Source organism: Pungitius pungitius, chromosome 14, assembly GCF_949316345.1.
Source record: "Pungitius pungitius chromosome 14, fPunPun2.1, whole genome shotgun sequence".
Taxonomy (NCBI): domain Eukaryota; kingdom Metazoa; phylum Chordata; class Actinopteri; order Perciformes; family Gasterosteidae; genus Pungitius; species Pungitius pungitius.
This window is the reverse complement of record NC_084913.1, coordinates 10,397,291-10,415,797: the sequence shown is the minus strand read 5'-3', so window position 1 is coordinate 10,415,797 and position 18,507 is coordinate 10,397,291. Positions and strand designations below refer to the sequence as shown.

Here is an 18,507-nt window from a genome sequence, read left to right as displayed (position 1 = left end):
TCGTCACCAGCCGAGGCTTTGTGCTTTCAGTCAGCTTGTTGCTGCAGGAGATTCGTCACTCGTGTCTTTTAGAAAACTGCCGTAATAGATGGTTCCCATAATTGTTATGCTCTCCTATTTTTCCATGATTCTATAGGTTGGGCCCATTAAAAGTGGCAGTCAGCGCCCTGGTTAGATTTGATTATTACATCTGCATGCAATAGGATACGAGCATTGCCTTTTCGTCTTCATTATTAGCTGACTCTTTTTTTCAGTACTACAGATGAGTCAAACAATCGTTAGAGGTTACATTCTATTTGCTTTTAGCCACTTGCTTCATCAAAAATTTCACATGGAGTAATTCTTCTGAGTTGAAACTTTTAACCTGGGTCATTCATTTTTCAAATGTCATTGTCATCAAAACACGCTTTAGTGAGGTAAAAACGACTGCAAATGAATAATATACAGCTCCTGTATTTTTTTTTCTGCGGACATATCAGCATGTTCACTTTTAATATATATTTATTATTGATATTAAGCATTTATTATGTAAGGAGATGTCAAACCCCATAAGTCTGGGTAATGTCATGTAGTTGAGATGCTCAGGGTATTTTATTAAATACAATATAGAGCACACAATATTTTCCACGTGTCAAAATGTATTACGTTGAATTTGATGCTCTGACACAAATAATAAGATTTGCTCTATTTTTCACCCGGGATTCCGTTCATTTTCAGGACATTGTTTTTCAGGGATAGTTATTCTCTCTGGTGCACTTTTACAGTGAAATGAAAATTGTAATAATTCCAAAGTACGAATAAGTATGGATTTGTTTGATCTTTTTAAATACATGTTTCAGGTACGTTTGAGTATTTTATTATAGAAAAGAATAATATGAAAAATAAATGATACACTATATGTAATTATAACCACATGAAATTTGGAAAAAAAATTTTTATAATTGTCTCCCAAATTTTCCTGCATCCATTTGAGTAGAACTCAAGTGATGGAATTTGTTGCTAATTTACACAAACATTTGGACTTTGACAAAAACGAAAATCAGTGGGGGAAAGTAAGGACATCCGAGAGGACTTTGAGGCCGTCTAGCCAGCCGGTCCACGGACCGAGGGGACTTTGTATGAACAGCATTGTTGGTGCTCCAGCTGCCTTTTTAATGCAGCCATACTGCCATCTGTTGACACCAGAAGGGACTACAGCACTTTGCTCTACATTTTACCTTCTTGTTTAGTCCGGCTGTCTTGTTTTTTTTTTCTGTGCAGTTGTCCATCTCTTTTCATATGAATATGGAACTAAATGTTGTGACCATAACCGCGTACATAGTAGCAACAGGGCAGAGAAGAGGAGATCTGTGTGTGTTTAAGTGGATGTTATCAATGTGGATGCAGGGGACTCGCTGTGGAACCAGCGGCCTCACGTCAATGGGTGGCAGGCTTATTTGCTTTTGACATTCAAAATGTCTTATGTAGAATAGACATATCACACTGTGATCAAATCCTTCATGTACTACACACACACACGCACACACCCTGTCACGCACACAGACCTCACCCCCTTTCTCACAGCTCTGCTTTAATGGTTGTGCCATTTTGTGTTGACATGATTCCTTTGTGCCCAGGTTGGTTTAGTGCTTTCATTACCAGCCAGGCCAAGAGACGGAGCTTCAAAAAGAGGAGAAATATGAAAAGACAGAAGAGACGAGGTGGTCACAGCTGTGAAGGGAGGAGGCACGGGGGTTGAGGGTTGCAGTTTCAGCATCATTCAATCAGACAACATGCCCCTCAGCTGAAACAGCGAGACCCTCCCCGATTCTCTCGAATTAGGGAGATTAGCGGGAAAGCGCATAATGCAGGATGATGGAATTTGTCATAATTTGCATTGTCCTGGAAAGATTCGGTTTGATAGAGCGATGCATGGAGGGGCTTGTCATATCCCACGGGCAGGTCATAGAAGAAGCTTGGCAGAAAGGATTTTTGCGATATGTGCATCAGTCGTAAAAGCCTCAAAACCAATTTGTCAAAAAAAAAATATGAGGTCGGGACAGTTGAAGGAAGCAGGGCAATTTGCCTAACGCAATGAAAACCCATGCCCCTCCATCACTCTCCATCCACAGCCAAGCCCTGGTATGGCACAGGACAAAACAACAACAGAACACTTTATTACATCGGCTTTGAGGAATGTTTGTTTTTATTTGATGTTTATGTGATCATAGAAACGGTCAATTTTAAAACAAAACACAGACACCATACCAAATTTGATCAAAATGAGTTTTTACTTGTGTTAAAAAAATATAGATCTATCTATATTTCTTAAATATAGTAAGCTGAATGCGTTTATTTATTCATGCCTGTTGGCATTGCGATGTGTCTCCTTGAGCATTCAACAGTCAGGCTCCTCTGACCTTGGTCATCGTACTGAGCGGCAGCTCCTGACTACCACAAAGTTGACCGGAGCTGACATGACAGCGTTACTCTTCCACACAGCTCAGCGTCTGTGGAGTGGGCACGTTGAGGGCAGACATACAGGCACAACAGAAAAATAAACAGGGGCTCATAGAAGGTGGGGGTTGGTGGAGGTGCCAGCGTCCCTGGCTTGGTCTCACCGCCGCGTTGCCTGAACAACGGCGCGTTGTAGTTTAGTAATTTTAATTCTACTTCTGCATATGGCTTGTTTCCTGAAATAGATGTGCAGTTTTTAGAGCTGAGAGAAACGCATCCAGAAATGCCCCTATACTTGCACTCTTTCTCTTTGTGCACTTCATACGGCTATTTATGCCGGCGTTAAGTAACACTGATTTTGTGTGACAGTTGAGCATACAAGGGTTAGGCTCAAACTGGAGCACAAACACCAAGAAAAAAAAATGAAGATAGTCAGAAGCAAAAGGGAATAAATAAAAAAAAAGGCAAATATCTCCCTCCCCCTTCCCGCGAAGCCTTAATGAGAAGCCTATCATGGGGAGAGATTCTGTAGAGGGAAGAACGGTTGTGGTTCTCCTGAAAGGTTTGTATTTGTAGAAATGAGGTGTCAGAAGAGGCAGGATTTCCTCAGGGCGCCGCACAACATGAGCCCATCTCTTATCATTTCCCGCTCCCAGACCTGATCTGCTTTGAATGCACTAATGCTGAAGGAGCCCCACAGACTTGAAGTCAGTTCAAGATGAAATCAAAGCACACATCCCTGACAAACTGCCATCCACCACACAAGGATTAAACAGTCGTCGCAAATCAAATCCTCGCCAAAATGTGGAAATAATATATGCACTTAAATACATTCAACAGAACTTCAACCTCTGTTTTTTGATCCCCACATTTTGAACTATTTTGAGCTATTTGCCAACCTTAAAATTATTCAAAAAAGAAATTTGGAAATTTGTCACATATATTAATAATGTTCTATAAGAGATTAAAAGTGAACTAAATATTGTCCCATTTCAAATAAACTATTGTTTGTACATCAAATCAAGTTTCCAATGGAGCATTCAATGTAAATTCCCCAGCCTGGCTTTGCTTCTGGCCTATTTCTACTTAACTGTCAATTTCCCATTGTTCCCTGTTGACTATTTAGTAAAGCAATAAAAAACTTAAATGATCTTAAGGTTTTTAGCCCCAAGTTGGATGGCATGGTGCTCATACAATTATATACCAATACAATTATGTGCCAATACAAATTATTCTAACCCTATTCCAAGATGAGGCTGTGGACAACACTCAAAAAGACGTAACAACTCCATGAAAGGACATATTACAAATATGAATTACATTTTGCATTTACTTACCCACCATGTAGCTGATACTGTGCTGCCGTTACCTATTCACTTGGCTACATGTGTCCTTGCATAAGGGAAAAGTTACACCATATTAATCAGAGCTATTTTACACATTTGGTATTATAATTTTCCTGGTTAAATTATGCATGAGGTCTCAATGGGGAGAAATGTGACCATTAGCATATCTGATAGGAGCAGTGGAGCAGTTTTCCACCTCTCTGTCTCCTTGGAACCAGGCAGAAAGACCTGACTGTTCGTCAATACCAGGTCATCTTATCTAGGCCGGCCCAGGTTATCCATACCATCCCAAAGCCCAGCTAATGACACTTGGAGACGTCCTCGACGCGATGGGGGCCCAGAGGGCTCCAACACCAATGTGAATATAGTCTAGCACTGTCTGGTCATCTCTGAGAGATGAACTGCAATTAGAAACACCTCCGACGCACCAGCCTGAAAGGAGACACCGTTAAGGGTCGGAAGCGGACACAGCCAGGCGCTCCTTGGGTACATTTACATGTATGTATCTGTCTGCAGCTCACAGGATGGAGAGAGAGAGAGAGAGTCTTTGGGGATGGTGACCTTTTGACTCCTCTGTGGGTTCATTAGAAAAGGGATGCCATCTTCGGTTTGGAGGAAAGGTTGATAAAACATGATTAATACGGAGAGGGAAACACTGTTGTTTTTCCATTTCTAGTTTAAGGGCTGCTTGATTAGTCAGAATTGTTCTTTAAATGCGTATAATATTAAGCGTTCAACGACCAGAGTATCAGAAAGATATATTGCGATATTGTTTGCTTTTCTTATTTGTAGATAAACATTACATTCATATTGTATCATTAAACATTAAAAAGGAAAAATAAAAAAGCAGTTAACAATTATTGCTATTAAGACTAATTATTGTGATATGAATGTGTTCGATGCTAAAATCAGGAATTTGTGAAAATCCCTAAAGTTATGACTAAAGGAAATATCCCAAACTTTTTAAGAAGCAATAGAACAGAACATTTCGTATTCATCCACCCTTTTCTCTGTGGGCCATTTAGACTGCAAAGACTAGCATTTAAAAAAAAATACTTACCTTGTTATAGAAAGTTTAATGTCATATGCAATTGTTTGACCCTTATGAATATTAAAGGATCCCATCTCTGGCCTATTAAAAATTCATGTGGCATTGTAGTTGTTGATCACGTTTAGAACGCCGATGCAAATTGGACTGTCTTCCCTGTCAAGGCCTAAGATGAATAATGTAGTTGTGTTGTATATTCAGGGACACACCATTGACAGTCAATTAACAAGTTTGATTGGTGTGTGAACTCGTTCTTTTGAACTGTTAATTTTATGTAAATAGTATTCGCTCTCCGTTCTCCACTGTCTCCCCCCCCCCCCCCCCCCCCCATCCAGGTTCACCACAGAAATATGTGCCCCCGCCACCACAAAACCCCCAAATCCCCAATTCCACCTCCCACTAAGAGCAACCAGAGTGGGATCCTTAATAATTGATCATCACACACCTGCTTGGTAGAAGCTATGGGAGCATTCCTTTAACAGTCAAGGGGCCCCATGCAAGCCCCTTTTGATATTCAAATACACAAATGTTAGCCAGCCCTCATGAATTCAAAGTGGAGTGAGCTCTTTTCACGGGGACGAGCTTGTTAAGAGATTCCGGCCATCCGTCCAACCTGATGGAGCCTTTCTTTGTCGGAGGGGGTGTGATGGCATTGGATGGCTCATAAATGGAATGCCAATGACAATTTGTTGTTGATGTGCGGGAATCTGGCTTTTATGTCAGGCAGACGTAGTAATGCTCGCAGGTGAATGATCCGGTGATTGATCCCACTGGTTGAAAGCAGCGAGGGGCCTCATCTCATCCCTTTCTTCCCCCCTCACTCACTCGCGGCCGTCTTCCCTCCATCTCTTGTCTCTCGCACTGTCCCAGTAATTTGGAGCGGCACAGATGGAAACTGAAGATTCATCAAAGTTGACAAGTGAACCCAGGAGCTGGGGATCATGGCGAACCCATCTGATTACCGAGATAGCCACGATCATTTCTGCCCTCTAGCCAAACAGTTGTGCAGCTTCAGCCTGTTATGTCTTGTTCTGCTAGCATCCAATTAAATACACACATCTTGGAAAGAAAAAAAAAAAAAGATTTGGATTTCAGGTTTCTTCCTTTTGAACAAGTCGTGTCGTGGCCTACCGGTGGAGACCCGAGACTGGGGGGGCCAAGGAAAGAACACAAGGCGCCTGTTTGAAACGGGTGGGAGAGGCGGTTTGGTTTGAGAGGGTGCTAAGTCTTGAGTGATTCATCTGGTCTGTGCTAACTCTGCTAATCTCGCAGCGGAGCATGCCCCCCCACCCCCCTCCCCCCAGCTGTGTCTTTGCTAATGAGTGAAGGACCTTGTCTCGGGCCGTGTATCAATTGATTCGGGCCTTCTTGATCCTCCCCGGAGATCTGCATGTGCTCCAAGGCTCCGCTACGTAGGCCCAGCAATTATCAACGGATCACCAGCAGCTCTTTGCATTGACCAGCAGCGAGTGTTAAGCCCTGACGCCTTCTAACCTCGTACACGGGGCAGCCACAGGGTCTCTAAAGACCTGACCTCCTTAATGCCACCCCCGTCCCTACTCATCTCTTCCCATTAAACAGATGGATTTTTTTTTCTCCAGGTTTCATTAAACAAGAAGCTTAATTCTAACAGCGGTATTTCAAAGATAATTGAGCTTATTATCACACCATAAATAACACTTGTGCGATAGACACTCTTTTGGCAGGCTCCTCACAGAATACCTGCTTGTGAAATGAGAATTGTTGGTGATAAGATGCTGATAAATGCAAGAGGTGAAATCTTTTCATTAATGCACTGCTATGCAAACAAAGACTTCTAATTAATGTTAATTTGATTATTGCACCTCATTGATGAATGTTGTATTTGGGGGACGGGGTGGGGTGGAAGGGGGGGCGGGGGGTGTGACTTGATTCTTTCATTTAGTTTTGCAGTTGAAGTATGTGTTCATAGTTTATAATTGTCTAATTAAACATTCTTTTTTTGGTACTTTTTCTTTAACCCAGTTTTGCTACGTAGACAAATTTGCACAATCACTTCTGGGGTTTTATACACATTATTTTTTAAATATATCTTGTGCACGTACATGGCCAGCTCACTTGCAAATACTACCGTACTAGATCAGTTCGATATTGTAATATCAGCATGTATACGTGGAGAGATGTAAGTCTTCAGCTTTTGTTTTTGTGAATATATGATAAAGAATCAAGCATATATACTGTAAGAAAACCGCAGTCCTAACCTGTTTATATCCTATATCCTCTCATCATTAATGGTGATAACTTTGCAGAAGTACAAGTGCACCCTTTACCAAGCTGCTAGTTTCTCCTCCCGACGGTTAATACGTTCGCATAAAACCAACCAACCAACGTTTCTCCGTTTTTCTTGTATGCTCCCTTCTCCTCAGGTCGATGAGACGGTCTTCTGCGCGGGCCAAATTGCATTGGTCCCGTGCACAATGCAGCTGGTAACGGCTGGCGCCAGGACGCAGGCCCGTTTGGCCTTCGGCTACGTGAAGAAGGTTCTGGAGGCTGTGATCGGCAGCCTGACCCTAGCTCATGTCATCCAGGCCCACTGCTACGTCACCAGGCACCGGGACATCCCTGTCGTCCGGTCCATCTGGGAGGGCATGCTGGCGGCTGCAGAGGAAGACGAGGTCAGCCTCCGTGGGGTGAGGTTTTTGTTTAGGGAAAAATACACCAGTGTTTAGGAAGAAGAGCAACAACGCCGCTCTGTTTCCGTAACAGACACACACTTATAATAATAGAAACACTTGATAGGATACTGCTCCCAACATGAGGAAAAGTTCCTCGCCGCGTGCCGCCCCCTCGGGACGCAAGCCGCCGCGACTGATATTATTTACCAGTGAGTGTGCTCATGAAAAGTTGATGATGTGGGGAACGCTGGTGTCTTTGATAATGCGGAGCTTGGCACAGAAGCAGATGTCTTCCTCAGAGCTTTCCTAATCCTTTGCCCCCCACACACCATTTTGGAGCTCCGTTCAACTCTCAGAGCAGCTTATCCCCCTCTCTACCCCTCTTCGCTGCCACCTCCCTCCATCCGTCCCTCCACTCCGCCGCCCCAGCTTACAACCCTTGCTCCATGCGTCTAATGGGGGAACCAGCCTCCCCTGGCAGCCCTTCTCCTCCCACTGTAATCTGTCTAGCAATGGGAAAAGGGCCTCGGGGGAGAGACCCAGGGGCCCACCTCCAACATGTGGCTCTGTTCAGTGGTGAGCGGCGTCAAAGATTAGAGAGAGTGTGTCAACTTTGTGTCAGTTCCACCGAATTCTAGCAGTACATATGAAATTCTAAATATGTTGTTGAGGGCCAGCACATAAATTCTCAAAGCCTTTAAGTTACAATTTCTGAATTCCAATACACATACTAGAATTCAGCTTATCTATTTGGGAAGTTGTTCGACTTACGCCGCCTCCTTTCAACTCCCAGTGAAATTTGAATAGTGAAAGCGTCGCCGGCACGTCGTCAATTTAGCATTTAGAGGGCGAAGCTCTGGGAGGTCACAGGACTAGGCCCGTGTCGCAGGTCATTGAAAATGGACAACAGCGTCCATCTGTTGTGCGTCCGCCTCTGTTACCTGACACAGGATTGCTACCAGAGGAACGTGTTTTATTTTCAGCTGATTCCCAGAACGAGCGGCTTCTAATTGACAGCTCCATCTGTAAGCAGGTGAGTTTTCCCCTTTGGGATAGAGCCGGCCGAGGTGGTGGGTCACTGACCCGAGCACACACTCTGTATTTGTCTGCGAGGCCGATCCTCTTGATGTGCCTCCCCGACTTGGCCCTCACTTTCTCTCCTCTTCCACATGAAAGCGGCTGCGGTGGGGCGCTTCTGTTTTATCCTAAACTGGAGGAAATGCTCTCTCTCTGGGGTGGGGATTATACAAAGCACCGGTGCTCATTTGAACTGACTGTAATTAGAATGTTTAACTCGGGTCAAACCCTGAGAACCCGGCTCCCACAGAAAACAGAGGTAACTCCACTTTCTGGCATTAGCAAAAGAAAGAGCCTTGCATCACGGGTACGTACTAAATTCAAATTTGAAATTAGATGAATTTTCTCCTTTTCAAAACAGAATCAACTAAGAAGAAATCGAGAAAACAGGACAGACCCCACAATATGTCAATGAAAGAAAACATGACGCTAAAACAAAATATATAATGTAACATGCTTGAATTTTTTCATTTTGGCATTCCGATTCATCAACTTGAATTAAAAACTATTCCCATAAAACAATGGGAAAGTTGTGTTTAACATTTGATCCTACACTCAGTGACTAAAGATACAAAAACAAATCCTATTGCTTTTTGTGTTGAGTCAATATCTTGTGACGTAAAGCTATTGATTGAAAACCAATTGTTTAATGTTGGATTACATGCACTTTCATAAAAAAAAGAAGAATGACACCAAATGTAAGACACCAGTATTTTGTGTGTCTGTGACACCACGGGGCCATGTTGTTTTTGTGCGTTGATAATTTCTCTAATCAGGTGGATGAAGAAGCTTGCAGGGTTAATTGGGAGCACACTGAAGTCGCTACAAGTGTGAAGAAATTGTATTTACGGTGCATTAAACCACCAAGAGCCGCCTCGTCTCTGTGTGTCCAGTGGATATGATGAGCAGGGAGATGTTGATGTGATAAGTCAATAAATGTTAAACAGACATCCCTTTGTTTGTACACCAATGACAGGCTCTAAAACATTATCATGTGGCAGATTACATTTTTGTATTTTATTTTAGTTATTAAGGTTATTTATATATATATTAGAATCATCCTTAATTTTCACAAACACTGTGACAAATGTGAAAATTATTTTTAGAGATATGAAATGTTAATCGCTTATGCATTAATTAAATACTACTGCATTTTCAGTGCAGTAAATCCCGTTTTGTGGTTTCATAATGGCCTTAAACCTTTCCTCGCCCCACTGACACGGCCCTGTGTGTTTCATTTACACACACAGTCTGACGATCCTCACAGCGCAATCTTAAGGAAAGCGAGTGAACGAGGGAGTGAATGGTAGGGGATATTACAGCAGATTGACAGCGCTACGGTAAGTGCCGAGCCATGAGCCACATGCTGAAGGCGTCCCGCTGGGCAGGAAATGTAGAGGAACTGGCTTAGCGGCGCAGTCCCATCAGCTCCCCGCTGTTCCCCGCCCTTACACCACTTCCTTATTACCCTGTTTACCGTTCGGCTTTCACGCCTCTCGGGCCCTCCGACCCGCCGCACGCTTGGGGCGTGCGGACGTGAGTTAGAGGGAGGAGAGTGGGGGGAGAAAGAAAACAAACACAGGCAGAGGCAGGGTCACACCCCATCAGCGCAGAGGGCTGAGCGCAGCGGATTGAGGCGTCATGCGTTTACCTGCTGCCCAACAAGGGAGGGAGGGAGAGGGAGAGGGAGAGAGGTGGGGTGAAGTAATGAGACTGGTTGCGTTAAGTGGCCGCTGCAGAGCGGATTTCACGCGCACATTTTGCCGCTGGCCCGACTTGCCACTCCAGCTCCTTCCGTATGTCAAAGATTGCGTCTTTATAGGATTCCTTTAATAAATGATCTTTAGTCTGGCCGGGGTTGGCAGCCGCCGTGTTCCCTTTGTCCGTCCTGTGGCAGAGTAACAGAGGTCGCTCAGACGCACACAACGTTCGCACTGCCTCTTTGGCACATCTAGTTCCTAAGAACTGCTGAACAAACCCGCCACCTCATGTAACGTTGTGGCGGCTGCATTAATAGAGAAACAGAAAAGGGGCTGATGTAACCTCGCCCGACAGCTCGGACAAAAAGTCAGCAACTGTGCCGTGACAGTCGAGTCCTGCCGCAGGCGGGTGCTGCAGTCCAGAAGTCCCCTGGTCTCCTCGTGGACGGTCGGTTGGGTACAGTACCTCTGCACCCAAGGCCTGCAGGGTGGCCTTTAAGCCTGGCTGAGCAGGCCTTGGTGACCCCCCCCCCCCTTGTCCTGTCACTTTTCTCTCCACCTCCCACTTTCTTGTCCATGTTCAATCACTATTGACAAGCACAGGAGCAGTTCCCTCTAGGACAATACCTAGCCGTGCTAATATAACATTTATCAAAGCATAGGACACGTATACGTGCTGTCACTTTGTCTGACATGCTAAGAGGTCCGTGCCGCTCTCGTGGTGGTTATTGTTGATCACGGCGAGTCCCGTCTGGGTTCACAAGCAGCAGAATGAAAAATCTTCACCGCGTGCACTGCGCAAACATTCAGTCAGGACACTTGCTTTTTTTCAATGTGTTTTTTTCCGCTCTCCGAGGCGAGAGGTTAGCTGTTGATACACAATTAAGCGTTTGCTAAAGTTTAATCTGGAGGTAAGTGCTCCCTCTGTGAATATGGCTGATTGGGTCATGACGCGTGCGTCTGTTGAAGGGACAAAGAGGTCCTCGTCTGCTCTTGTCATTCGATTTCTCTCTTTTTTTCTCCTTTTTTTTGTGAGTGAATATCAAAATAAAATGTAAGTAACCTGTTATTATTCTGCACTTCCAAAGTGGGGTGTAAGTGGGTGAAAATTGATCCAGCAAATTGAAAAGCAGGTTAAGTGTTTTTGCCCTATCGACTCCGACTGAGATGGTGGTTATATAAAACACTCATTTCTCTCCCATTAGCAGATGAAGCCACAGCCAAGTAATATTAGAGGGCCACGTTGTAGCACTGCTCCAAGACATTTTGTTACTGCTAATGGCTCTCAGTCCTGAGGAGAGCAAAATAAAAGAGATTTGCGCTCTATAGATGAAATTGAGGCCATTTTCTACTAAATGTGTGTGGTGAAGCTGCCATAACATGTTGTGAGTGATCTTCTCAGAAAGGTTAGAAGTCACCTCAGACAGGACCTGTCATGGCAACAAAGTGAATGCGTGTGCACGTTTTGTTTAGGGTGGCTGCGACCAGCCTGGCGTCCCATCGAACAGGTTGTGCACACTGTCATTACCTCACAATCGCATGTTAATTGATACCCTGTCACTCCATCACATCGAAATCCTGTCTTGTTTGCTGCTGTGGGTCTGAATTTGTACGACGTGCCTCGTAGCGATGTTTAGTGTCGGCGCTGCATGTATCCCGGCACGAGGGCAACACGCATCTCAGAGCCTACATACACTGTATGTCAATTGCGTCCCGCTTGCTTTGCAGGGCCTGCTGCGGGAGCCCCCCACCGAACCGACGCCTCTATTGGCCCTGGTGGTACCAGCCCTACCCAGGGGAGCGGCTGTTGAGCTCCACGCCACTGCAGTCCAGGACGACCCTGCCAAAAGGACTTCCTGTCACGTGACCACAACGGTGGCCTGCCTGTCGATAGAGTGCCACACTGTGACGTCCGCTGACGCCAGCGCCGCGTCGCTCTCGCTCTCCCTCGCCCCGGCGGCGCCCGGCGTCGAGCCCGGGGTCACGAACGCGAGGGACGTGGCCGACGCGGTCGCCGCTGCATTCAAGAACGCCACGGGAAGGGTGGATGCCGGCCTGGTGCCGTTGAGTGCCAGGGTGTTCTACAGGCGCCAGTCGCTGGCACGGCAGATTGTTGAAGGTATTTCTTCCTGTCTCCCTCTCGAGCCGCTACGCGCACGCTTTTAAATCGATCTGATACTTGCATCGATGATGCCAAGTTTGAGCTGACATTGTTTATGCTAACTCCAGAGGATATTCGAGGAAGCAGTCTCTCCAGAGGATCTCCACTTCGTCCTGTTTAATTATTGTAATCCATTTGTTGTGTCTGCACAGCGTACAGTAACCCCAGCAGCTGGCGCAGTCTTTTGTCATCATTACACTTTTATACGGCGCCTCCTCCTGCTCCCGGGATTGTAGGTTGTCGTCGGGGCGAATGCGGAACGGTATTTGTTTTATCCTAAGATATATCTCTCTGAGGGAAAAGGGGACGGGGAGCGCATCCATCACCCAGGCTCAGGTGCCAAGTCATCGCCGAGGCAGTCAATCAACGTTTTTCAATCCGTGCCGAAGCAGCCATCTGTCTGCCGCTTTTAGCTTCCACATAACTCGTCATCTTGAGGATGTGGATTATGGTAACTAGTGATTAATGGACAAGAGGTTGATGAGCTTTGAATACGTGTTGATATGCATGATAGACAAACTGTGCTATTTTTTATACACAATTGTGGGATTGTTATTAACATTGCTACATGTTTTCCTTCTTCAAATATTTAAAATTTTATATTAAAACATTATATATTAAAACATTTTAAACCGAAAAATGATTCAATAGATATTTAATATATATATATACAGTATATAGTGAATTATTTAGAACAATTGAAATCAAAATGAAGTATCAGAGTATTCTCCTAAGAAAGTAACTGTGTTACCCGGTCATTGGGCAATATCAACCTCAATTGTCGCCCTTGAAATGTGCGTTTCTTTGATTATTGACTTCACAGACTGCTCCCCTAAAACCATTTACTGACTCATCATCGAGCAGGAATCTATTACCTTACCCTGCACGGACAGCCGAGCCCCGGAAGCTGCCCCGCGGGCGTCTTTATGGGTCACAGCCTGTGCTCATCGGGTGATGAATCCAAAAAGTCAAAGGAGGAAAAGTAACACCTCTGGCGCTAGCAGTCACAGCCCCAGAACTGCCGCTGTCAGCGGGCAGACAGACAACAACGCGTTGGAGCAAAATGTGACTGCATCCTCCAGACCCCCCCCCCCCCCCCCCCCCTCCCCGCCCTTGGGTTAGTTGCGTTAGCATTCACAGCTGATAGACATGACATATGTTCCAAATGAAACCTTTAAACATCTTGTCTCGAGTCGTTACTCACGATCGAAGGGTTTTCTCCAGGAGAGACGGCCGCAGCAACTCAACGAAAACTTCTAGTAGGCTCCTGTGATTAAACAAATCCATTATTTTACACAAAATCCAATACACTTAGATGGCATTGCTTCTGAATAAAAAAAAATAAAAAAAATGTTTAAAACTGCATAAATGCTTTCGGCCAGTTGGCGGTAGCTGAAACCACCTGAGAACACGATATTGACTTGGTTTTCACCTTTTTAAAATGGTGAACTATCAGACCTCCAGCTGCACAGCAACATCAGCATTTGTTGGAAGTTGTGTTTGTGTACACAAGATCAATTATCAGCTCAATACTCGCTCTCCTTTTTAACTCCGCTTTGGTCTCCACCGACTCCCGGGGAAGCAATCTGGCTCTACAACGTTCACTTCTTCAACAGCCGAGAGGGAACCAAAGCAGTTGTCCCGACCCGGGAAAAGCATCACAATAAGCCAAGATGTACTACACACCCCTCCAGAGCTGAGAGGAACTACAGAGTTGGGGGATATTTCTTTGGGGGCTCATCACTAGTAGCAACCCCTCTCACTCACAAGGAGGCCTGTGATCTGTTGTTGATCTGATATTATTGACTCTAGCTGCACCACGGGAGGACCTCTCCGTTCATCTCTCTACCACACACACACACACACACACACACACAGCCCCTCGTCCCCTTTGTCCGTTCTGAACAATTTTCATGAGCCAACACTTGCTAATGACCTCCTCGTTTACCGGTTAATTTGACCAGTTTGGAAGGCAGTGTAGCACAGCTAAAAACCACTGGCTCTGGGCCTTGGCTGCTGCTTAAAAGCCCCATGAGCCCAGCAGGCATCACCCCTCCCACTCAGGAACCTCCTTTTATACCCCTCCTTCTTTTCACTTATCCCGACAATATATATATATATATTCATCAGTTGGTACAGAAATTGGCTTTTGGTGTTTAGCATAAAGGAGTGTTGTGGGTTTTGGTAATGGTTGGGTTGAGAAAACACAGAGATTTAACTGCAACCTTTTCAACTCCCTGTGTGTTCGCCGTGAAGCAGAATAATGACTCGTCCTCTTGGGGAGATGGTTTAGTTCCATCCCATTGCTAATGTGATGGCTTTTTGAATCCTCGCCGCCTCTGTCTATCGGGCCTCTCAACGAGGCACCCCGGGTAGCCCGGGGGGGGGGACTGAGAGACCGGGGGGACGGGGGTTGGTCGTATGGCCGTCTGCGGTGTCTTTTTAACCCGCTTTTTCGCTTTCAAAGACAAAAGAGCACAAAATTGCCTGGTCACCCAAGTCACCTTCACCCGCCTCCTCGTGTCCCTCATTCATGCACAGGCGGGCATGTCCGTGTACACAGACACTGAAAGACACTCTCAAAGAGAGAGCGCAATTATTTCTGTTTGGTACAAAGATTAAAACATCCAGACATCAGACATAAAACAGGCTTAGTGCGCAAGGTGTGATGAAGGGTTTGTTTCTTCTCTTAATAAAACCATCCTGTCTGTGATCTCTCCGTTGTCAGCTGGCCATCTCCAGAGGACCCCGCTTCCCAGCGAGAAGCACATGCTCTGATAACACATATTTAGGCGTTTAATGCCCTCCAAAAAAGGCCTGTGTTCAGTGGGGGTATTTTAAGCCGTAGCGCATATTAGCTAATTAGGGTGTGTGGGCTCTTTGTGAGGATGTTTGGCACGCTGCGTGCGCTTCAAACCAAAGAGAACCAGGCCTTTTAAGTAGTGCTGAACAGCCTCCGTGACCTCCCAGTCCCGACGTCCCGCCCTGCAAGTGTCAGTGGTTGGTATTGAAAGAGCATTGGTGTTTTGTTTTTTTTTGTTCACTGAAACTTGTCATCAGCGATTAAAATGCATACATACGTCCCATCAGATGCACATGGATGGGGGACAGCAAGTCTAGCATACTTTCTCCACGTCGGATCCCAGTGGCCACACCCAAAGTGGCGTCCAGCGCAGTGAGGAACAAGCCGGGACAGTGGACCATGAGACAGGAACACTTGTGGCCAATTAGTGCGCGCGGCAGAGGAGGGAGCGGCCAGCGTCCCAGCGGGCTGCTGCTAAATAGACGGGCTGTCATCGGGACCAGGCTGTGAGGCGCTCGATGAATGCTCACATGTCCACTGCCCGTCTGTAGCCCGGACACACACACACACACACACACTCTCACACACTCTCCGGTTCCGGTTAAACTGAGAGGTAGTCCCAACACCGCGTCCTACCATCCCAACACAACAGGAGCAGCAGAGGATGCATTGCACTAGACCCCCAACAAGCTGCTGAATTGTCCAAAAAGGGCATGTCACCCCCCCCCACCCCTGCTCTTCTGAGTCAATGCGTTTGCTTGTGTATGGCTCTGTGTGTATTAGTTTGGGAGGGGGTAGCTCAGAGTTCAGTCCTTGAAGACCATATGTCTGCATTGCAGGGGGTCAGATCTGCAGGGGGGCAAAGGGGGGAGGGAGGGGGTTACGAATGTAAATAATTTGTAAATAGGCTTGTGATCCCTGGTCAAAGGGTTAAGTGCATCCTCCTTCCTGGGAAAGGCCCCGTGGGGCAACCTAATGTCCAACTTTTAACTTAACTAACGCCTCTCTCTCTCTCTCTCTCTCTCTCTCTCTCTCTCTCTCTCTCTCTCTCTCTCTCTCTTGTTTTTGCCCTCACCCTCCTCTTCTCCCCGTCCATCTCTTACTTGCCAGGACTTGAGAGAAGTTTAAGAAGCTCTCTAGGGGAGTCAAGTCCCTCCGTGGCTCTGGTTCCAGTCCTGGATTTGCCCGACTCCCAGATCCTCCACCTGTCCTGCTGGCTCAGTGCGTAGAAGCACGGACCGAGTCAACAACCGGACTCCAAGGTTCAAGGAGTGACCCGACACCCAATGACTTAAAACGGGACAGCAGCAAACTGGATAACTGCCCGTTAATGTTAACTGTTTGTCACTGCTGACGGGTGAAATGCAAAGCTGTGTCCGTCTGCAAGTTGTTTTGAGTGTTCCAAGGTTTTTTTTTATAATTCCCCTCGTCCTCCACCACTGGGGTGAAATACTGCAGCAGCTGTTGTTCAGCCTTGGAGAAACGAGTGCTGTGGAACTTCTATCACCAAAGACCAGAGGACGGGAGACCGCAGTCGACCACAGGAGACACCGGCAGTGTCTCATTCCACGAGGCGATAAACTCTTATCCCCTGAAAATCCCACTGTTTCTGCTGGGATTCCTCTCAGCGCGTCTCAACGCCCCCTCATAAAGGGCCCAGCGCCACCGCTGACGCCATCTGTTGGGTTGTAAACCCGCAGATTTACCATGTGACTGCTTGTGGCAGTGTGTGTGAGATGTGTGAGGACGAGGTGACGGCGTTTCTCGCTCTCATGCTCCATGGGATCCAAGGTGTGTTATTATTGTGTAATAGGCAATCAGCACCGAGCACCTGAAAAGATTAAGCCTCTTTATGTTTTCTATTGATTCTCGGGCAACCTGGTTAATAGGAGAAGGGACACTACAACACAGAGCTGCAGGGCGTGTGTGTGTGTGCGTGTGTGCGTGTGTGCGTGTGTGCGTGTGTGTGTGTGTGCGCGCTGAGGCTGTCAATGGATATTGTGCCGATGTGGGGAGAAAACAACACCATTAACCATTGCTCCTGGAACATTTCTTTCCTCCAAGATCATGGACCGTATTGATGATGGAGTTGGAATGCGTCTTCACTCTGGCTATTCTCTTCATTGTGCGCGTGATGGCAGCGAGAGTGGTGTGAGCTATTGATCTTCGCCCACCGCAATGTTGTTTTGATTGTTATCAAAAATTCAACAATAGAGGTAGCCAATAGAGCCCGGAGAGTTTTATCGAGGGTTGAAAAACACAAACAAGCAATTATTTATGAGAAAGCGCAAGCCCACGCCCCATAAATATACAGTGTGTGTTCATGTTCCCCCGTTTGGTTTTAAAGGGCCTCACCAGGGGGACATTCGGTAAACACCGGTACATTTAATTCACAAATATTTGATTTATTTCAGCGTTTTTAAAAGATTTCGCTGTTTAACAGCCACGTATTTTGCAATGCCACAAGATAGCCGAAAAAGCCACCCCACTGAAAAGGTTTTCTTCTTTCAATGTTCTTGTTTCAATTTCTAAATGTGTGACGGTCTTAATGCCAAGCAAATGCCAAAGAAGTAGTGGAGAAGTGTTATGAGCAAACAAAGCAGTCTTGGTAAACATAGAGAAAACATGTTTTTTGTTCAAATTGAATGAAACAACACACACCGGCCCAATGTATTTCAATTAGACATTTCCACTGCATTTAATTATATTAATAAAATTCCACATCTGTAAGACATTTCTGTACTGAGTTTTGAATGCCTTTGTTTTTATTCCCATTTCTGGAGCAATGGTTAAATGGCAAGGGCTTTATAACAAAGCAATACAAGACACAACTTTTCCATAAACACAGAAGAGCTCTGCTGCTAAAATCCTGTAAAAGATAAATATTTGTCGATCACTATAAACATTACATTCTATCTTTTAGCGCGTCTGTTTTCATGCAGACAAAGTCACAAATATCATCACACCCTCATCACAGCCCATGTGATCGCCTGTGGCAGGCACATTTCTTTGTGCTTGTACCTCTGTATTTCTGCACAAAATGAATAAAGACAGGGTGACATTTAGTTTTCTCCTGGGTTTTGTCAAATGTACATTTTCCGCCGAGCTGACCGGGTCTGCAAACAAACTGGTTGTTGTGCCTAACATGGTCCTTTGTGCACGGTGTACCAGCCTGCGGCTCTTGTCATTGTGGCCTTGCACATGGACTTTTACTGTGTGTTGATTCCTCCAGGCTAACCAGGCTGATGTGTGTGTGTGTGTGTGTGTGTGTGTGACTCTGTT

General features: G+C 45.7%; 1 protein-coding gene across 2 annotated transcripts in view; it reads left to right on the top strand.

Annotated features, from left to right (window-relative positions):
• The window catches only part of dph6 (diphthamine biosynthesis 6), a 57,653-nt gene extending 39,698 nt beyond the window's left edge, over positions 1 to 17,955 (top strand). Inside the window, exons 13-15 of one of the 2 annotated variants that reach the window (XM_037486083.2) lie at positions 7,236 to 7,484; positions 11,990 to 12,380; positions 16,336 to 17,955. In XM_037486083.2, coding sequence (XP_037341980.2) covers positions 7,236 to 7,484; positions 11,990 to 12,380; positions 16,336 to 16,454 — 759 coding nt within the window. In that variant the 3' untranslated portion in view covers positions 16,455 to 17,955. Of the gene's footprint in view, positions 1 to 7,235; positions 7,500 to 11,989; positions 12,381 to 16,335 lie in introns of both variants that reach the window. The other variant, XM_037486082.2, reaches the window with a different exon arrangement.
• The last annotated feature ends 552 nt before the right edge of the window (positions 17,956 to 18,507 follow it).